At 40.4% G+C, this 20,760-nt stretch overlaps 2 protein-coding genes across 3 annotated transcripts in view; one reads left to right on the top strand and one right to left on the bottom strand.

The window, feature by feature from the left end:
- The first annotated feature begins 764 nt into the window (after nt 1-764).
- Nucleotides 765-6,263, top strand: pgr (progesterone receptor). Its single transcript, XM_079553701.1, has 8 exons — nt 765-1,790; nt 2,153-2,262; nt 2,829-2,945; nt 3,109-3,417; nt 4,072-4,216; nt 4,356-4,486; nt 5,837-5,994; nt 6,076-6,263. Exons 1-8 carry the CDS (start codon nt 946-948, stop codon nt 6,229-6,231), a joined length of 1,971 nt encoding a protein of 656 aa, XP_079409827.1. The 5' UTR covers nt 765-945; the 3' UTR covers nt 6,232-6,263.
- A 262-nt stretch (nt 6,264-6,525) lies between these two features.
- Nucleotides 6,526-20,760, bottom strand: part of arhgap42b (Rho GTPase activating protein 42b) — a 70,613-nt gene continuing 56,378 nt past the window's right edge. For both annotated transcript variants that reach the window (XM_079553530.1, XM_079553531.1), the window contains 14 exons: nt 18,023-18,101; nt 17,488-17,527; nt 17,150-17,212; nt 16,944-17,018; nt 15,838-15,922; nt 15,591-15,649; nt 13,881-13,986; nt 13,529-13,688; nt 12,407-12,557; nt 11,552-11,914; nt 11,098-11,248; nt 9,667-9,729; nt 9,495-9,574; nt 6,526-7,762 (listed from right to left, as the gene is read on the bottom strand). In XM_079553530.1, the coding sequence (XP_079409656.1) occupies nt 7,674-7,762; nt 9,495-9,574; nt 9,667-9,729; nt 11,098-11,248; nt 11,552-11,914; nt 12,407-12,557; nt 13,529-13,688; nt 13,881-13,986; nt 15,591-15,649; nt 15,838-15,922; nt 16,944-17,018; nt 17,150-17,212; nt 17,488-17,527; nt 18,023-18,101 (1,564 nt within the window). In that variant the 3' untranslated portion in view covers nt 6,526-7,673. The remainder of the gene's footprint in view (nt 7,763-9,494; nt 9,575-9,666; nt 9,730-11,097; nt 11,249-11,551; nt 11,915-12,406; nt 12,558-13,528; nt 13,689-13,880; nt 13,987-15,590; nt 15,650-15,837; nt 15,923-16,943; nt 17,019-17,149; nt 17,213-17,487; nt 17,528-18,022; nt 18,102-20,760) is intronic.

Genomic DNA, 20,760 nt, shown 5'->3' with positions numbered 1-20,760 from the left:
TCTCTGTTTCCGACACTTTTACTTAAGTCATACAGACACACTGGCGATACTGGAGGCATAAATTATCCATACAATTGCTCCAAAACATCAATTTCCATAACATTTGTGAACGTTTGATCAGATAAAAGTTCAACAGATAAACTTCTAATCACAGTCCGCCACACATAATAAATGTGCCTCACTACAACAACAAGAATGCAGGCCACATGTGGCATCCAACATGACACAGTATAGGATCAAGGCCGTGCGAGCATGACGCATCAGCATCCAACTTCTGCACATATATCTGTGGCATTGGTTTCGATTATGCATGATCTTTATGGAAATGAGAACAGTGCAGATGTTATGACTCCACAATGCTGTCAACAGTGATCTGGTGAGACTGAAGGGTTTGAAAGGGTGCAATGTTTACAATAATAGTTCTGCAATATTGCTCATTAAACTGATCAGCAGCATATCAGCATTGTTCTGCTGACCAATCTTTGAAGACACCGTTATCATCCATTTAGATACAGCTTAATTCAGCACAGGGTGGAGACTATTAGTCGAGACTGTGAGACAATGTTTACTGTTCATTGGCTGGACATGTACCCATGACCGTGCGGAGGAGAGGTTGCCCTTATTTGCACTCTGAATATTGAATGCCTCACCACAGATTTCTTTGTCAGCACGTTTTGGAATATTCGCTTCAATAATCTTCTGTCAAAGATGATATTTACGCGCGGGATTCACATTAAGCCATTTTACTTAAAAATATCAGTGTTTTCTTTATTTGCCTTTAGTTAAATATATTTGAATTTGCCTCAGAGAAATCTGTCTTTGAGCAGGGAGGAGATTTACAGGAAGATCTCCGTGCCACTGCGCCCCAGATACTGCCTGCGGTTGCGACGCGCTCTCTTCCTCACTGCGCGCGTCTCGCAAACGAAAAGACAACTCGAGGGCAGGATGAGCGACATCAGCACTCCGATCGCTGATTCAACTGACACACGAGTAGGTGACTCGATAGCAAACGGATACCGTAGCATCATATTAACGAATAGTAACAACGACGCGCAGTTTTTAACTTCCGTGCGTAATTTTGAAACTACGGAGAGTTTGGTTCACAGTGTGAGAGTCAGCCGTGGCGAACCCGTTTTCAAAGAGCGTAACTTGCTTGACAATTCAGCATCTACTAAACGTTTTTTGGAACACGGAAACAGTGAGTATCTCAAGTGCGATGGAGTGCCTTGGGAGGACTTTGCGAAGAGCACCGGTGCAGCTGTGAATCAGCCCGAAAGTCTCTCCACGTCGTGTAAATACATTAAGGATGAGAAGGAGCCTTCTGTGATTATGAATAACCCATGCCCCAATTTCGATGCCCCGGCGGACCTGAGCGCACTGGGCACCTGCTGCGAGCCCCTGAGAAAACAGCCACTGGCTTTATCCGAGAGCGAGTCCGACACGTTCGCAGTGGTTCAACGATCGATCCAGGAGGAATCTAGTAACTTTCTCGTCGATCTGAATCCCCCAGATATGCTGACCCAGCTCAGGACTGAGTCGAGTGGTTCTCTCTCTGGTAAACCTCTGGCCAACTTTGACGCGAGCGCGCACACGTCGCCTCCACAGCACCACCAAGCCATGTTCAAGACCGAGGCGTCCCGCTGGCCGATGCACACAACTCCCGCAGAGTCGCAGTACTGGTGCCAGTCCACGGGGGTCCCCGCGGAATCTTTCACACACGCGCCCTATGAGGGCTTCCCAAACCAAAGCCTTATCCAGAGGAACCCCACATCCTTCTCTACATTCCCAGGGTAACTGCTCATTTAGTTGAGTTTCATTAACGAGTTTTACTTTATTGATAAATGTATTGATGAATATTCAACAGTTAAACTGCTTAAGTTAAGTTCAACTGAGGCAAGGACCAGTGTCTGAACCACTTGTGATAACAGCTCTCGGCCTTTCAAAGAGAAAACCATAGAAATAAGTCCGGTAAAAATCTGACGGATTATGAGAGCATAAATAACCTTTCTAAAAAAGAAAAAAAAAAGAAAAAAATGTCTCCTTTTTTTGCAGTTAAGGCAAGAATCACCTCTCTATCTCCAGCAAAATCAAATATTCCGTGTTTGTTTTCCCCAGTTGTTGCTCTTGGACATGAACTTTGTTTTTCTTGTAGCATGCCCCCTCAGAGACAGTGTGTGATTTGTGGTGACGAGGCATCAGGCTGCCACTATGGCGTCTTAACCTGCGGGAGCTGCAAAGTGTTTTTCAAGAGAGCAGTAGAAGGTGAGAACTCAACTGCCGCTGTCCTACTGAACTCTGTCTTCACCTTCTGATTGTTTTTCCATAAATGAAGTTGGCCTTACAGATGGATAAAATAGAATACAGATTTATCTCAACAGCTGTTTGAGTTGGGTCAAAAACTTCGACCAGTAAGAGTTTTCTTTGCGTTCATCAGTCCATTATTTTACTAAAAATGTAGATAGTACAAGAATAGTTTGAAGCTGTGGCCAAGGTGTATTACCTAATTGCAATTGCCTGACCTTCTTTGGTCTCTGTTTAGGGTCAATTGCATCAGTATCACATTGACCAGTTTTCCATGGGTTCTCCATCTTTGACTTGTTTTGCTTGTTATCTTAAGATGGCTGATATAAAAGAGCCACTATGTCTCCCTGTGGCCGTGTCACTCTGTCCTCGCAGCCTTGCTCCTATCTCATCCTCGTTTTTGCACCAATCAAGTATCAGAGCCAATTGTAAAATGTACTTCAGTGCTTTTCCTGGCCTCATTACATGGATTTCATCTGTGCTATACAAATGTGAACATCAAATTGTTTGTCCCTTTTATTCAACAGGCCATCACAGCTATCTGTGTGCTGGGCGAAATGACTGCATTGTGGACAAAATAAGGAGGAAAAATTGCCCAGCTTGTCGCCTCAGAAAGTGCTACCAGGCTGGGATGATGCTTGGAGGTAATTTTTGGTACCATGTAAGTGTAACTGGAAACCCGGCATTGTTGTGGTTACCTATCACACTTGGCATGGAGCACCAAAACCTTAAGCTTAGAGATGTATTACAAGCACAAGTTGTACTCTCCCTAATCACGCCTCACTAGACCTTGTGTGTGTGTCACAGGCCGGAAACTGAAGCGTTACGGTGCCTTGAAGACCTTGGGTTTCATCTCCCCCTCTCTCATGTTCCCGTCCCATTTGGCCATGTCAGGAGACAACCAGGCCATGAACTCCACATCCGGCCTCCCTGGCATCCGCGAGGTGCAGCTCTCCCATCAGATCATCAGTATTCTGGAGAACATCGAGCCGGAGACAGTGTATTCTGGATACGACGCTTCTCAGCCGGAAGTACCGCACCTTCTGCTAAACAGTTTGAACCGACTGTGTGAGAGACAACTGCTGTGGATCGTCAAATGGTCCAAGAGTCTGCCAGGTAACGCTGAGTCCTGAACTTCTATTGTCATCTCTGAAGTAACTGAGAGGCAGAATATACACACAACACTTTGGAATTTCCTAAATTGGTCATAAAATGTGGTCTGTTCTTCATCAAAATCATAAGAATGAATTAACATTCACAATACAGCTTGGAAAAAGTAAGTGAATGCCCAGAAATCTCGCTGAACTGCAGCAGTTTTGTGAAGAGGAATGGTCCAAGATTCATCCCGATGAAGGGTTCACTTACTTTTTCCATGCTGTATTGTGAATGTTTACATGTTATGGCCAGTAAAAATATGATCAAATGTAGACGTTTGGGTGGTATTAGTTTAAGCAGACACTGTTTAATCATTCTTATGATTTTGATGAAAATCAGACCACATTTAGTTACCAATTTAGGCAGAAATGTGAGAAATTCCTAAGTGTTCACATCCTTTTTCCTCCCACTGTAGGCCTAGTCAAGAATAAAGCATTTTAAACAAAGATTAAACAGCAAAAAAATGTGGTGGGAATGTTTTCATGACGACAACAACATAAACATTTCAAATGTGAAGCCACAAACCAGAGCTGTAAACCACACTACATTATGAAAGGCTTTGCAATTAAACGCACTGGAGCAGCTAATTTAATATGGCTTTATTGTCTTTCAAAGGCTTTCGTAATCTGCACATCAATGACCAGATGACTCTGATCCAGTATTCATGGATGAACTTAATGGTGTTCTCTCTGGGATGGCGCTCCTTTCAAAATGTCACCAGTGAATATTTGTACTTTGCTCCTGATTTGGTCCTCAGTCAGTAAGTAGTTGATCCTCTCCTCACATGTGATTTAAATGCATTTTGATATATTTCATTGTATCGCGTTTTACATCGGACTACTCAAACATAAAAAAAGGCATGTATACATTCAATGCTCCTTTGTCTGTTTTTACACCAGGGAGCAGATGAGGAAATCACCTATCTATGACCTGTGCCTAGCAATTCAGTTCATTCCTCAGGAGTTTGCAAATCTGCAAGTCACTCGAGAGGAGTTTCTCTGCATGAAAGCCATTATCCTCCTCAACACAGGTAAAATCTCCCACATGTTTAATGAGAACACTCTGTTTTATTGTTGGTCTGAAGTTACCACAGTCTACAGTGTTTCAAAGATGTGACGCTTTGATGAGGAGTTACTCTAAAGTCATTACAAAGTAACTTGAGTAACAGGGACCTTGACCACATTTATGCAGCACTGATAATCTACTCTCCCAATATGCCTGATAGCAATTTGATACTTCTGTAGTTCTTTTCCCCCCAGATATTTATATCATAGCTCAGAAAAAGTAAATGTTTCTTCAAACAGTCCTTAGGTTTTATCTTGCAGCAAAAGTGTGTCAAGTTTGAATTTGTGGCTGTTTATTGTCAGCCAGTGACTCAGATACCAGGCGCCGTTAGTTGACAAGAATGTAACCAAATGAATTTCCCATTAAATGCATTGAAACAAAAGAAGTATAGATGTTTCCAACTTACAAACTTCAGTGGTAAAAGTGATATTTCAGGATTTTTGACATAGGGTCTCATTTCCTAGTTATCCAGAGTGTTGTTGATTTCTGGAGATAGATATATACATTTAAATTCACGCAGTCCTTTGACCTATTTGAAGAGTTTAGCGGTGCTAGGCTTGCGCATGCAACGTTGCCATATCTGATTGTAGAAAGCTCCTTTGTGAATTCCACGTGTAGGGAAGCCGGCCGCAGGTAAACAAACCACTGTAGATCCAGTAACCTAGCAGATCACTCCGCCACTGTGTAGCTTACAACCAGGAAGCTGATGCTGCTCAAATATAACTTATTTTTAATCCAAAATCCAAAAATGCTCAAATGCTGTCAACACAGACATTTATATCGGTAGTCCGGTGTTATAAGTGATTTGCCTCAGGTGCACTGTGCTTGGGTCAGACTGTTTTTAATGCAGGCTACTAGCTGAAATTTGAAAGTAAATAAAGAAGTTCCCTCCTGATTGGACCTGACAGGCTGGTTCACAGGAAAGCTTGTCTCATTGGTTAAAAGTGATGGCACCGGGGATTCTGATTAGATGCTGCGATCAGGAAAGAGAGGGACTCATGCTATTGTTTAAAATGACTTACGTCACATCAAATCGCAGGTCAAGACGGCCAATTATAAACAATCTATTAAAATTGTAAAACATTCAAACTTACAGACCGTTGCTTTAAGGCAGGCTGTATTGTCCTTATTGGGAAATTCGGCCTCTGCATTTAACCCATTGGTTAGGGCCAGTTGGGCATCCTGCCAAGACCTGTTGGTGACTGCGGTTCTGCGTTCAGGGACCAATCTCTTGGTTTGGTCAGAAATTCCTAGCTGAAGGATTTAACCCATTGTGCATGTTTTGGGTTGATTTAAATGTATGTGTTTGTCTTAGTGCCTCTAGAGGGGTTGAAGAGCCAAGCAGCCTTCGAAGAAATGAGGCAGAACTACATCAGGGAACTGAGCAAAGCCATCCACATGAAGGAAAGGGGAGTTGTGGCAAGTTCACAGAGATTCTATCACCTGACCAAACTTATGGATGCCATGCATGATGTAAGCTACCCCAATACTAGTCGTTTTATACAGAATGTCGTTCATACATTCTGTTTTTAACATTTTTGTTTATTTGCACAGATTGTAAAGAAGGTCAACCTGTACTGTCTGAGTACATTCATTCAGGCTGACGCCATGAAGGTGGAGTTCCCAGAAATGATGTCAGAGGTCATAGCTTCGCAAATGCCCAAAGTGCTGGCTGGAATGGTGAGGCCACTGCTGTTCCACACCAAATGAAAGTACATCGCGTGACTGGATCTGTGTACTGAAGTCTTATAAAAGTCACTTTGCCCAAATGGCCTAAAAGTAAACTAACGGCAAAGTTTTCAATGCCCCACAAAGTCTATCTTTTAATAACGTCAGAAATATGTTTGAAAAAGAAAATAAAGCCATCAAGCCTGCAGAGGCTTCATTTCATCAATTCATGAAAACTTGTTACAGGTTGTTTCAGCTTGTGGGGATATGTTGTAGTTGAACGCAACAGTCAACTGTGATAAACGTCATGAATCAGGAACCTTTTGTGACTTTTTAGATTTACACACTTCTTGTCTTGAACTAAACTATCCCATTTAACAGCATGTAGAGCAATTCAGTTTATGAGGCCTAATTTTACACTCACCATTAACATTTAAACAGGATGAGATCAACCTCTTGTAATTAATGCCCTGCAGCTTTGGTTTTACGCAACATGCTGGCTCATGTTTTAAATTAATGCAGTTAAGTTGTAAATATTTGATTTTATTTTCAATGCTCCATGACCTGTACAATACAGTAGATAAGAAGTAAAATAACAACTCACATTGTTAAATGTAACAAATTGACATTATGGGACAATATTTGGACAACAAGCTTCAACAGTTTATGGGCTGCAGGGAGTGTACCCGGATGTCGTTTCAAGGCCGCCTCACATTCTAATAGATGTAAATGGAAAAGAACACTCTGATCTTGGCATAAGCCACTTCGCAAATACCTTAACAAATAGGTTTCTGTTATCGTCTCATTTTGGAGTCACTTTGGCCTTACTAAAAAAAAAAGTTACATGTATGTTTTATTTTGTCTTTTTTTTCTTCTTTTTTTCTTCAAAAATGGCAAATGTTGTATTTTATCTGTGAGAGTGATATTTAAATTAAATATAAAAGTAGTTTATACCACTATAACACAGAGGTCTATTTCTATTTTTACATCAGTGATGCACACTGCTGAGAGAAAGAAGGTAAAGCAATACAGACTAAAGAGGTGGTGAAGCTTTACAGTAAAATTACTGAATAAAAACACTGTACATTGTGCAGTAGGTAGATATCCTCGAAGTGCAATACAGCAGTGAACACGATCAATTATTACAAACAATAACAGTAAGATGAATGTGCAAACATTAAAATAAACACTTGAAAGTGTGTCTAATAGATGGCATTAATATCTTAGGAATCACAGTCACAAATACAAAGGCACTAATACAAACTGTAGGGTTTGATAAAACAAGTTCATTATAATTTTGCATTGTGCATTGTTCAAAGTAAAACACACAAAACAGGTTTACCTGATCCTATAACAATGGTAAAAACATCATACGATAAATGATAAAACAGCAATATAAAAGACATTACAACTGCACAGTACATAGGAATAATACCTTGATGTCTTCCATGGATACCATGAAATAATATATGTTTACTGGCGTGTTAAAGGAAGACCACGTAATTCTCTGGGATTAAGCCTGTTCTTCCCTCGTAAGTCGCTTGAAGCCAGCCAGGTTCAACAGAGGGATAGACTAAAGAAGAAACATATATATGCATAAGTCAAACAAAAAGAAACAGTTCCTTTTATGTCTATTAAAGCAATAGAGTCTAGCCTAGTAATGAATACAAAGACAGAAAGCTTTTTTTTCTTTACATTCCCCATGCAAAAATAAATAAATACATAAATTGGATACAATTATTGAAGTAAGAAGCAATAAACAGGGAGTTTGTTGACATATTTCATGGAGACTGCTGGCTTTGCCGGCTGTGCAAGCCAGGAATAGGCACCAGTGCCTTCTATCACGAGGTTACAGTGACCTGCTGTACAAGTTCTTCTAGTCTCTTCAGAAAAAGGCAAATTCATCTTCCAATTAGAGTTAGCAATCTGCACACAGATGCTATTCAGCAAAAACAATATATAGCTTTATCTGAGAGTAAAAGTGTCTGATATCTGCTTTAGTGTATCTACTATGCACTATCCTTTAAAGCAGGGGTCTCAAACTCATTTGGACTGGGGGCCAAAAATGCGAACCCAGTGTTGGTCGAGGGCGGCATCAGACGAAGCCTTTTATATTAAGTCAATTATGATTTAGCAACTTTTTATTGTTTGCTATATTATAACTTAAAATAGACTGTACATTACCTATCTGCACATTTTTAAGCTTCTAGAGGTTTCCAATCAGCCAAACATTTGCTGAGCTTCTAAATTTGAAATTACAGACTTAGACTTAATTAGGTTTTTTGTAATTAATCCCATTTTGGTTCAGGGAATCAGTGATCTTTCAGGAGTCAGGTCCAGTTTCTGTCTGTGAGCCTATTAAAGAAATGCAAAATGTACAACAAATGTAATTTTAATTTAGTGTAGAAAAGCCCAACAAGGGACTGGAGCTGGTAATGAGCACTAGCAAAAAGCATCAGCTTCAAACTTGTTTTGTACTGTGTTCATTTTCAATTATCGTGTCTTGGACACTCTCCAAATGCCATTTTCCAGACTCTGGTGTGTCTGAGATCAGCTCAGTGAGATTCACCTCATGTAAATAATGTGGAGTCATTGACCTCAGGCCTTTTTGTGACCGACATTTAGAGAACTGATGGGGCTTATATTTATTACTGTCAATGTTGCTGTAATTATTTGCAGTATTTTTATACATTTCCATATTCTCTATTTTTCATTTAACTATGGAGCATGTGTTCGCACATGTGTCCTTAATAAAGATTAAATGCAGTGACATGATAATGTAGCTCAGAGAGAGAATGAGAGAAAAGGCTCCTCACTTTACTGTTGTGACGCTTTTAAACACTAATACAATGTGTTTGCTTTGCACTTTGCAATGTCATAAAGGTAAATATGGTAAAGGTGCTTTTTGTCCTGCTGCAGTGCTGTAACTTTTCCAGCACATGCTTAGCTGAACAACTGAAGTTTCTCCCTCGCGTTCTGACAGTCTCCACCTGTTTCAGAAGCTCCTCTCTCACAGTCCGCTGCTTTTAGTCTGTTTCTTTGTTGAATAAAGTTGATAAGTCGTTTGCAGAAGCGCCGCATCTCCCTTCCCCGTCTGATGTTGACATTCTCACGTCCGCAGCAGCACTGGCTCTACCGCGCGGTGCCTCATGGGAAATGTAGTTCTAACGTGTTTAATGCAATTTACCAGCGGGCCGCATATAATATAAATAAGTAATTATCTCGCGGTCCGCAAAAAATTACCCTACGGACCGCATTTGGCCCCCGGGCCGCATGTCTGAGACGCCTGCTTTAAAGTAACTCACCATTTTCGAAGTGCGCCCCCTGTGGGAAGCTCAATTCATGGCTGTGCTCAGCCTCACATGAGTACACAGCTTTGGCCTCTCTGGAAGACAAGACAAAACCAAATCAAATAGTTTACTCTCTTAGTTTGACAGGTACAATAATCAGGAGTGTACTGCACTGTTTCTACAATACCTCCCAACCGGGATTGAGTGAGTGGAAGATGCACCCTCAAATAGAAGTGCACGGGTTGCAACTCTGCAATAACACCAACAACAAATATTAATAAAATGACATATTAATAAATTGTAAATATAAATAAAAATAGCATTTACAATGAGAAATGTATGTACATGCCAGACCAATTACATCCAAAGTTCAAAATGTAGATCTTGCAGCAATAAAATATTAACAAGTTCTCATTCCTGTCCACTTTTAATATTTGATCTGGCTTCCCAGGTAAAAGTGGATTAAGTATTAACTCCCATCTGCAGTTAAACAGGGACTGAAATTCTAACTTTTTGAAATAAGGCAATCAAGACTTTCTTGACTCTGGCACCATTGGTTTTGTTTTGAGAAAATCAAAAGCATGAAAACACACAGAGTGGGACACTTCCCCCAGCATCAGCAGGGACTGGGCTAAAGTTCAACTGAGTAAACTGTGTAAAAAGGTGCCACTTGACCCTGAGCACAACAACCTGGAGCATAGGGTGGAGGAAGCGATACAGGGAACGTACTTGAGAAATTGTGCGACTCGCTTCTCAGACATGACGAGTCAAGCAGTCTATTTGTCCCAGGAGGATGTGTGGAGGCTGCTGCTGGGTCACATCAACCCGGCAGAAGGCAGAGAGTGTAATTAAAGCCAGCGCTCCCACCGCTCAGGAAGAGTCATAAATCTGGGTGCACACACTCCTCTGATCCCAAAGCCCTCTTTATGCTCAGTGCTCGTAAGCAGACAGGCTGACTGTGCCAGAGGGAGACTGACAAATGCTGCCCAACCATAGCCCACCAAGATTATTGACTTGTCCCGATTTCAGCAAACAGACAGGCAGAAATACTACCAGGAAGTGCACAATGGCGAATACAACTGCCATGGGCGTGACAACTAAAACCAGGAATTAGGCTAATTGTCATGTTTAAAAATGTTAAAACCAAGTATTTTCTACCCCCTACATGTTCCAGCCAAGTCCTAATGTATAGAATGAGCTCAGACCTGTTCACCACAACTGCCTCTAAAATTCTGCACTGTCACTCATCATGCACAAGCTTAATATAGAAGCTGCAGTTACACATATGGCCTGAGGTGGCAGTAGTGAGTATAAAATGGCCAACTTACATCCAGCCCCTTTAAATCTAGTATAGTCCATAACGCAATGACACAGCATTATAACTTAACCATTAAACCACCAAAAATAAACAGGCTTTAACAAGATTGTCTTTCTCAAAAAGAAAACAAAGTTTTTACAAGAAGTTTGTTTGTTTTGCAATAGATCAGTTTGCATAATGGTCTTTGGTGCCATTACAATAGCACTGGAGCCTGTAGGGGTCATTGACTCTGTCGTGAATAGGATTACTTGTACCATGAGGATTTGTCTGCATTTGAGTATTACGCATTGAAGTATTTACATTGAGCCTGGCCTCTGGTAACCATTGCTGGGGTCTATCCTGCGGCGAATCACATCTTTGGGAGGAAGTGTGGGGTTCTCAGCTGATTTTGGACACTCTTTGGACCCCAGCGTTGATAGACTTTGGACAGATCCAGAGCAGCGCCTGTAGCCTGGAGCAGGACATACAATACAATGATAATAAATATAATGAAATACTCAAATTTGCACTTGGGATCAACGCAGGGTTTGAAATCCGAGGTACCTGCGTCTGATTATGATAATGTATCATTCTATACATAGTAATTTAATGAATGGTTTACATTTTGATTTACTTTATGTTGAAGTTTCTACATTGCTTTGACTTAGAATTGAACAACTGAAATAATGTACCTAAATAACAGTAACAGTTTTAGGTTTTTTTTCAGTATATAAGTATGATTTTTATTAGAGTGAACCAGATTCAGGATACTCACTTTCATCTGCAAAGTGCTTTAGCAACTCCATGTTGAGGTTACTTTGGCTGTGTGGGGCCTTTTTGGGGGCAGTTGACATTGGAGAAGAGGTGCTGACAGAGGACAGGCTGAGGGCATCCTCAGACTCCCCATCGGTGCGTCCCATATCCTCCCTGGAGCTGGATTCTGCGCTGCTGACTGGCTCCATGCTCCCGGCACCGTTGGACAGCAAAGAGGGCAGCTGGAGGAGGTCCAGCAGAGACTCCCCGGCCTGAGAGGGACAGTGGGTTTTGGAGGAGCTGTTCTGCTCTGAAGAGTGTGACGACAGAGACTCCAGACTGCCCATGGGGGTGCTACTGCTGCGGCTGCTGCTTCGCGTATCACCTATGCAGGGACCAAAGGACAGGCACGAGAGGCACTCATTACAACCTGCTGGATGAGCAAGGTGACTCTTATTACAGAAAAATATTCTCCAAAGCTATAGTTAGTGGAAACATGTTTGTGCAAAGTAATATGTCACTGTTCAATATACACATTTCACATTTTGTACAAAAGCTTATGAGTCCTCACAACTTGATTATTACATATTTTCATCACAGTGTAACAAAATAAACAGATGCTTGAGAAAAAAAGCATCAATTTATTCTTTCATTCCCATGGTTTTCCTTGTTCAACTGCACAATATTTTTTTTCTTCTTATTGGTTATTTTACCACTGCAATGTATTTCAGAATAAGATAAAGTGGTAAAACTCTGCTATTTCAAATACATGCTGTGGATTTACTATTTGTTTTATTTATATATTTCCTTTTTCGTGCTATATCTAAGGTCACAAATCGGTAAATAGTGCAGTCACTGTGCACTCTTTGGTGCTCACTTTCAGCATCAGCCAGGCACAGCGTTGGGGCATAGAGGCTGCGGGGCTTCCTGGTGCTGGTGGACATACACATAGCCCTGCTCCGCCGAGAGCCGGGACGACTCTGGGGCTGAGGCAGCGGCACATTTGGGTCTGGAGGCTGGTCAAATATCTGTAAGATTAGTCACAGCAATTAATCAACAGGAGATAGTAATTACAAGATCACTTGATGTGCTGAGTACAAAGTACATACTGTCTTCTTAGAGCCTTTTATGATTAGAAAATGATTAGCTGCATGAATTCTAGATTGTTAAAGACATAACAGAATATGAGGCATACAAAAGGAATCCATTATGCATTGCTAATCTCAATCCACCCTTGCAGGTATTTAAGTGTTGACGTTAACACCTATAAAAGTGGCACCGCTTTGATGTAGTATTGACCTTTGTGTAGTATTTTTTGATTCCTGTAAAACAAAATGGAGTGGGATTTTTTTTCTTTAAATTCAAGTACTTGCTTACTTTTCACCACTGAGAGCCTAAAGGATCTGCAAATTCAACTTTTTTGAGCTTTTAATGTTATTATTATTATTACTATTATGCATGAATCCTGCTTGCTGAGTTATGGCTCTGCCCCAAGTGCAGGGGGCTACGGTTTACTTAACTTCTTTGCATATAAATTTGTGCTACCTTGTATGACTGAAAGCTTAACATGGTCACTTAAAAGAGGACAGAGTGGAAAAAGGTGTAAATGGCACGCATGTGAAACGTGTGAAGCTAAATAAAAGAACCAGTGAGAGCCTGTGGTTATTTAATTAAAAACGGGCAGTTTTTGTTTTTCCAAGCAATTAAAGGCCGACTGGCTCTGTCACATTCCTGCTGTAATTATCTATTTTATGACTGCTTATGGTTGATTAAGGGGTGATGATATAAACAGGCGGCACCCAAACAGGGAGAGGCGGTGTCTCAGAGAAAGCACTTACTTCCCTATTGCTCCAGAGAACAACTCATATTTTATAACAAATGTTCCATGTTGCCATAGAAAGAAAATTAGAATATGTATATGTATCTAGTGTTAACTTTGAAATGTGTAAAATGTCATGATATAAGCAATTTAAAACATACAACATCACATTTCTTTTACCTTGCTGCAGTTTTCTATGAGTATCTCCACTACAATATTCTGAAACTTAATATTCATCATGGCCGCGACCGTCTCCTCCTGTGACCTCATCAGTGTGGGCCCGAAGACGACGCCCAGGTTGGACACAGTCATCAGGTTGAACTGGCTGTGGGTGGAAACGCTGTAAAAGCAGCAGAGCATTACTGGGGCTGCTCATGGCTGATACGTCCAAATGTAATTCCTTACCACACACACTGACAGCTACAAGTGCATTAAGCTGTCCCAGGACTGTGAGGACACTTTAATCAGTCTAACCCATTTTTATCTCTTCTCATAGGCCCACAGGGTTACCCATTCATTACACTACACGTACGTGACAAGATGTTTTATTAGCAGCTCCAGCATTTCCCGGTTCCTCTCTGGCAGCTTATGCACCAGGGCATGGATGGCACACACGCGGTAATTCTGGTCGTCTGACTCTGAGGAAAGGCGAACGGACAAAGAATTAATCACACGACCAGACATGCTGACATACAAATGTGAGAGCTACATGGTTCTTCATTAAGTGGACACGCTGGTATGGCTAACAGGGTGTAGTAGGGAATGCAAGATACTACAAAGAAACTAATTATACTTTCTGAATACGAAGAGGTATTGGAGAGGTTAGTAGCAGTAATATTGTGAAATTTACTCTCGTGGCTTGAATATTTTTTCAAGGACTTTCACTTTCAATTTGGAAGCTGTGTGTGTGTGCGTGTGTGTGTTGGGTACTAATTTGTTGTGAGTTGACGGTTGGCTAATCTAGGGCTAATCTTTACCCCAAAAGTGGGTCAGTGGAAGCAAAAAAAGAAATGGTTTAGTTTTATTACCATTAAAGCTGAATAAGACACATTAAGGTTAGTTTAGTTTTACAGATAGGATTCCCATTGGCATTGGTCACTTTCAATATGATCATGTTTGTTTAAATGTATTTGACCATCATTTAACCAGGAAAGTCCCCTTTCAGATTTTTTTTCCCCAGATGCGTTCTCTCCTTAACCTCTAAACCCCCGCCTTCACCAAGTGCATTTTCTCTCTGATCTTCGTATCAGCTTTACCCAAATCTAAAAGGTTGCCGTCTACAGGCCAGTGTAACGCCTCATTTGAAAGCTAAGACCTACAAAACTAATCTAAGTAATGTTGCGTTTTCATCACTTTTTCCATATCTTTTTTTGACGCTTTTTCGTTCACTTTTTTAATTTGTTTTTGTCACTTTGTGTGTTGCTCTTTTATCGCATTTTCAGCTATTTTTTTTTAAGAAGCTTTAAGATTTGGGTAAAACCAAACTGGAGAAAATGTGGTTGGTTCAGGTGGGGGTATTAAAGGGATATTTCAGGATTTTTTACATCGGGCATCATTTCCTAGTTATCCAGAGTGTCGATTTTTATTCATGCACTACTTATATTTGAAGAGTTTACTAGTGCTAGGCTAGTGCATGTCTATGGTAACTAGTAGCCTGCATTAAAACAGTCTAACCCAAGCACAGTGCACCTGAGGCAAATCCCTTATAAAACTAGACTACCGATATAAATGTCTGTGTTGACTGAATAATTTTTGAAATATAACCATTTTGCATTTAAAAAAAATATATTTGAGCAGCATCAGCTTCCTGGTGGTAAGGTACCTAGCGGAGTGATCTGCTAGGCTACCGGATCTACAGTAGTTTGTTTACCTGCGGCCGGCACTACTACATGTGGAATTCACAAAGAAGCTTTCTACAAATTAGATATGGCAACATTTGGAGGACTATCGTATGATTTTGAAGAGGTTTTTATTGCAGGCTACAAGTTACCATAGTGATACGCTACCCTAGAACTAGCCTAGCACAACCAAACTCTTCAAATATATAAGGACTGCATGAATTAAAAAATAATATATATCTCCAGAATTCAACAACACTGTGGATAACTAGGAAATGAGGCCCTATGTCAAAAATCCTGAAATATCCCTTTAAGAGTATGTGTTCAAAAAAACATCACAAGACGGCACATATCAGAAAAGAAATACTTCTGCTTTCAAAATCCTGTACTTTTTGACAACTTACTGGCAGCCATGATGAAATCTTTGTGCAGTCTGAAGGTCATTAGCGGCTCAGAGAGACACCTGGTGAAGAAAGAGAACAATTGCCTTCCATTTTCCGAGTAACATGCCTTTTAACGCTGCCCCCTTCCCTCAATGAGTCAGCAACAGCTCTGAATGTGCGGCTAGCACCAGGGAGGTTTTGTGGGAGGCATTATGGAGGTAATGACAATTCCTGACAGCTAAGGACACGACTAGTGGGGCATGCTGACCTGAGGTAATTCTTCAGACCACTCGTGATGGTTTTGTTATCCCATGTCTCAGGATCCAAGTCTATATCCACCGGAGCCTTTGATGCTGAAGAGGAGATTTAAAATGTAAATCACATGCAAAGAAAACTTACAGAACAGAAAATGATGTTCAGTGTTGGTTGTGAGCGAACAGGGCCCAGGCAGTTTTTTAAAGAACTGTTATCGTATTGAGGACAGGCTCAAATAAGTCACAGAGACGCTTCCAGGACAATTGGGTTATGTGTGAGAAAATTGGATTATCTTTACTGATCTAATAACGTCAAGTAGAAAGAAGCGGCATGGCTGTTTCCCTGCCACACTACGAGGAGGGCCTGTAACAACGCAACACCGCCTCACTGGTTCCTTTTATATATCGTCTACTCCAAATGCTCATTGTTCAAACCTCAGCTTTTATTTGGCAGCTTCATAAGTCAGCGACCTATTACAGTTTCAGTTTAAGAACTTGTAATAATATCCTCCCATGCTTTTCAGAACTTTTTTAACAACTACTTTTTCCTTTGCGATATTGAGACGGACATCCATCAGTGTGACATTACTCCCTTAGCACCAAAAGGCTGCCATCTTAGCAATCATGCCAAACGGGTGTTGCGTGGCAGGACGCACCATAAAAAAGCAGAAACGCCGTTAGTTATCTGAGCCGGTTCCGACAATTGCGCGCTTACGGCTTCACAGACTGGAATGGTGAAGCCAGGGCCGTTTCATGTCATTTATATCATTTTTCCATCATTACCACATCACTGGATATGTTTGGTACCCTACAATAATCAGAGTATGTTTTAACATTTGAATCAGAAGCCACTTTTTTTTAATCACTATTTGCTTTATTTATGACTTCTAACCAGATGTTGACATTCTCTAAATGAGGTCGATACGTTCACAACAGCTGAATATTGTTCATAATTTGCGAGGATTTATGGCGAAATACTAATGGCTATAGGAAAAATACATTGACCTAAATACTGTCTAACACCTTGTTTAATATGGCGCTGTGTAGTCACGTGGTACATGACGTTGCTCAGCCTAACTCAATTATACAGTATGTGCTAGAAATGTAAGGGTTTACTTACAAAAAACGGTGGACATCAACCTCTGCACCTTTGAGTTGACCCCTCCAATCCTATATAGACCCATAGCATTGAGCCCTGTATGATACAAAATGTAAGAGGTCATATACAACAAGGTGAAGCACACACATTAATATTCAGAATAACGTCTGGGGAGCAATCAAGTCATTTTCGGCAGATCAAAGAGGGGTATATTTAGAACGGCTCACCTCTTGACTCCACGAGTTCCATGCATTTTCTCACAAAGTTGAAGCCGGCCTCATTTAGAAAGGCTGTAATACAACAGGAGAATAGGGTTGACATGTCAATTACAGAGTCGCTTAACCATGTGCCGTAGAGGAATAATAAATGCTCCCTTATGCTGGTGGTTTCACTAATAAGATACAAGCCTAGTGCTGAAGGATCTAGTGTGTCAGATGTGTGGGAGGATGTCAAGTAATTGTGTTAATGAATACGAATAGCTATAGGGAGAAGGCCTGATTTATCTGTGTATGGTACTTGTCGTGCATCAAAAAAGAAAAAAGAGTGTTTGAAAAGACATACTCACTTTCTTCCTTTTTACTCAATATCGCAGGAAGGTTATAAATCTGAATGAAAGAGAAATAAGCCAAGGGTTAGATCATAATACAAACATTAGCGCAGCTCATTTGCAGTAATAAAACACATTAGATACGTGATTTGAAATGGTCAATAAATGTTGGGATGTTGCCTATTAATGTACTTTTCTTTGATAATTATTACAGACTAATATTGAAATGCAACATCAGTGACAAAACTGAAAATGTAAAAGTGTCATGTTGTAAACTGGCTCCTAAATCTACACAAAAAACAACATCAACAACAACAACCCTGAACTAACACTAAAACTTTAGCCTAATAAGGTGTGCCAATAGTGTGTCCCTGGTATTGTATAAAAGTGAGTCAGAAGCAGACTTGGCCGATGAGATCACTGTTTTGTAAAATCAATGCTTCAGCCACCACAAGAGGGTGCTATTGACAAATGTATCACTATGGCTCTTTGAGGAAAACAGCTTTTATTAAAAAGCCTAGCCAAAGAGAGGAGATGTGTGCTGCCTCCTCACCGGCTCCTTGCCATCCATGGCCTCCAGCCACAGTCTTCTGTTGGACTCGGACAGAGCCTGCAGTGTCATGATGCCGTGCCTGCAGAGATTCAGAGGAAAGCTGCTCTCAGTCTGATCTCATTGCCTTGGGGGCCCCTGGACGGACCATGTTTGTTTATACTGGCTCAGGCCACTATAAAAGGACTAGTGCAGCTAAAATAGCTCATGTGTAAAGGCTGGATTTCAAACTATGTCCTCAATCAGCTTTGTACACTTTCTAAAGTCCACATTCATGTTACAGCACTAATACAGACAGTGATTATTTGCCTCACACCCAACATGCAAGTTTCTGTGGCTGCTCTACATCCACATCAATTTGTGTTACATGGTGTAAAGCAGGTCGCTGCTGGAGCATGTACTGTAGCAGTAATGTGACACCACACTGTTTGAATAAGCCGCAGCGCGCTACGCCCCACTGAGAAGTGATAGTTAGTAGAGACAGGGCTGCAACAAAGGAGGATTTTATACCAATCTGTTTCCCAAACAAATGAAACTACTTAATGGTGTGCAAATTAGATTTCTGACAAATATACAGTGGGAGGAAAAAGTGAGTACACTGTGTGGAATTTCTTACATTTCTGCCTAAATTGGTCATAAAATGTGGTCTGATCTTTAATAAAATCATAAGAATGATTAAACAGTGTCTGCTTAAACTAATACCACCCAAACATTTACACTTTATCATATTTTTATTGGCCACAAGATGCAAATATTCACAGGAGAAGTAGGAATAATTAAGTACACCCTCTGAATTTCGCTGACCTGTTTTGTAAAGAGTTTTGTGAAGAGTTTTGTAAAGACCAATGGTCTTAGATTCATTCTGATCGTTTTGAGCATCTTATCTTCCCTGCTTCCCTGTATTTACAGATTACATGCTCACAACAATCAGGATGAATCTTTACAAAACTGCTGCAGATCAGTGAGATTCAGGTGGTGTACTTACTTATTCCTCCCTATCCTGTGAATGTTTACATATTATTGCCAATAAAAATATGATAGCTGAAGATAGATAGATGAAGGCTTTGTGCAGGACGGAGCGCTACCGCAAAGCCTTCATCCCCACTGCTGTCAGACTGTACAATAAGACTGTGAAGTAACGCCGACTGTAACAAGTGAATTTCTCCTTTGTGAGATCAATAAAGGTTTATCTTATCTTATCTTATCTTATCTTATCTTATGATAAAATGTAAATGTTTAGGTGGTGTTAGTTTAAGCAGACATTGTTTACTCATTATTGTGATTTGTATAAAGATCAGAGCACATTTTATGACCAATTTAGGCAGAAATGTAAGAAGTTCCAAACGGTGTACAGTACTTACCTTTTCCTCCCACTGTTACATCATCTAAAATCCCACAGGCGATTTATAGTTATGTTTTTAAAAGGGTCAAATGATTGCATTAAATCAAATGATGACAAAATTGTTGGATGTAAAAAATAATGATCTGTTGGGTACATCATGTACATAAACAGATCAGCATTTTACTTCATAAATGGTGAAATTGTTATGGGGATCTGTTCCCCAGCATCAATGGTCATAAATAAGAATGAAATGTTCATTATGAACTGGCGGCCTGGTGAGCAGATTTTTATATATATTGGTCAGAATATACAGAATATATTTGTTGTCAGGGCATCAATCAAATTCTAATGATCTCACAATATTAGCACTGGTTAATTTTCAGCTAAGGCTCTTAAAGTAAACAACACAATTTGTGAAGTGACAGAACAAACAAATGTTGTGTTAGAAAAAGCAGTGAGATTGAAAAACACTAAGCCCAAAATATGCTGTGTTTCGCAATGTACAAAGCAACAGATTTGTTGCAATAGCACCCACAAATATGAAATGTTGCTGATGCTGTGTACTCTTGCAACACATTAAATTTAATCGACCACATATTTCGTAATTGTTCGAATACCTCCTCTCATTTCATTCTGTATATATAATGATGAGGAGAATTACTCCAAGTCTGGGCATGCAAGGCTTATAAAATTCACAAAATTATCAAAAGGTTTGGCTAATGCAGCTCTGAATTACACTGGAGATGAGTTGTTAAAATCCCTGGCCTGATTGCGTCCAGGCTGCAGGAGAACTGCATGTTTTTTTTCTAATGAGAATAAATGGCTGAGCTTGAAGCTGACTCGAGTTTGGCCTGGGTTGTCCTTGTGGTTGCTACAAGCACCTTGGGGCCCCGGCGCTTATGATAAATGAGTCGTCCTGCAAATAAAGCACAGTTACCGTCCACGGGCAGCAGGCACTCGCGATGGGAAAAGCACCGTTGGCTCCGATTTGGCCATGCACCTAATGCCCCATGATGGCCTAATTGATCTCATTGTCAAGTGTTATATCTATCAATTATCTATGATCCATTGAGCTACGAAATTAAAAAACTCACAGGGACAAGCAATGATTCGCTAATTTATGAAGTGAATCAATGCACAAATGAAGTAGATTTTGCATTTTACACATTATTGACTGTTAACTGTCAGATGTAGAAGAGATTAGATGAATTCATGTCATATTACTGAGGGTACTCAAACAGTGGGGATCACTGATGAAGGTTTCATCTGATAGTACCTGTGGCTTGTGCTATTTTGATTAAGTTTATTCATGCTTTACAAGCCAGTTAGACCTGGTTAATTCATGTTATGTCCGCAATTAGATTTGTGGTTGTTGTTTTTTTTGTTTTATTATCTAGAA

Source organism: Gobius niger, assembly GCF_951799975.1.
Source record: "Gobius niger genome assembly, chromosome: 1".
NCBI classification, from domain to species: Eukaryota; Metazoa; Chordata; class Actinopteri; order Gobiiformes; family Gobiidae; genus Gobius; species Gobius niger.
The sequence above is the reverse complement of the archived record's forward strand: the minus strand, read 5'-3'. Positions and strand labels throughout refer to the sequence as shown.

Coding starts and splice junctions, on each gene's coding strand:
- pgr (XM_079553701.1), top strand. CDS start 946: ATGAGCGACATCAGCACTCCGATCGCTGATTCAACTGACACACGAGTA. Junction 1,791..2,152: donor TCCTTCTCTACATTCCCAGG/GTAACTGCTCAT, acceptor TTTTTCTTGTAG/CATGCCCCCTCAGAGACAGT. Junction 4,487..5,836: donor CATTATCCTCCTCAACACAG/GTAAAATCTCCC, acceptor TGTTTGTCTTAG/TGCCTCTAGAGGGGTTGAAG.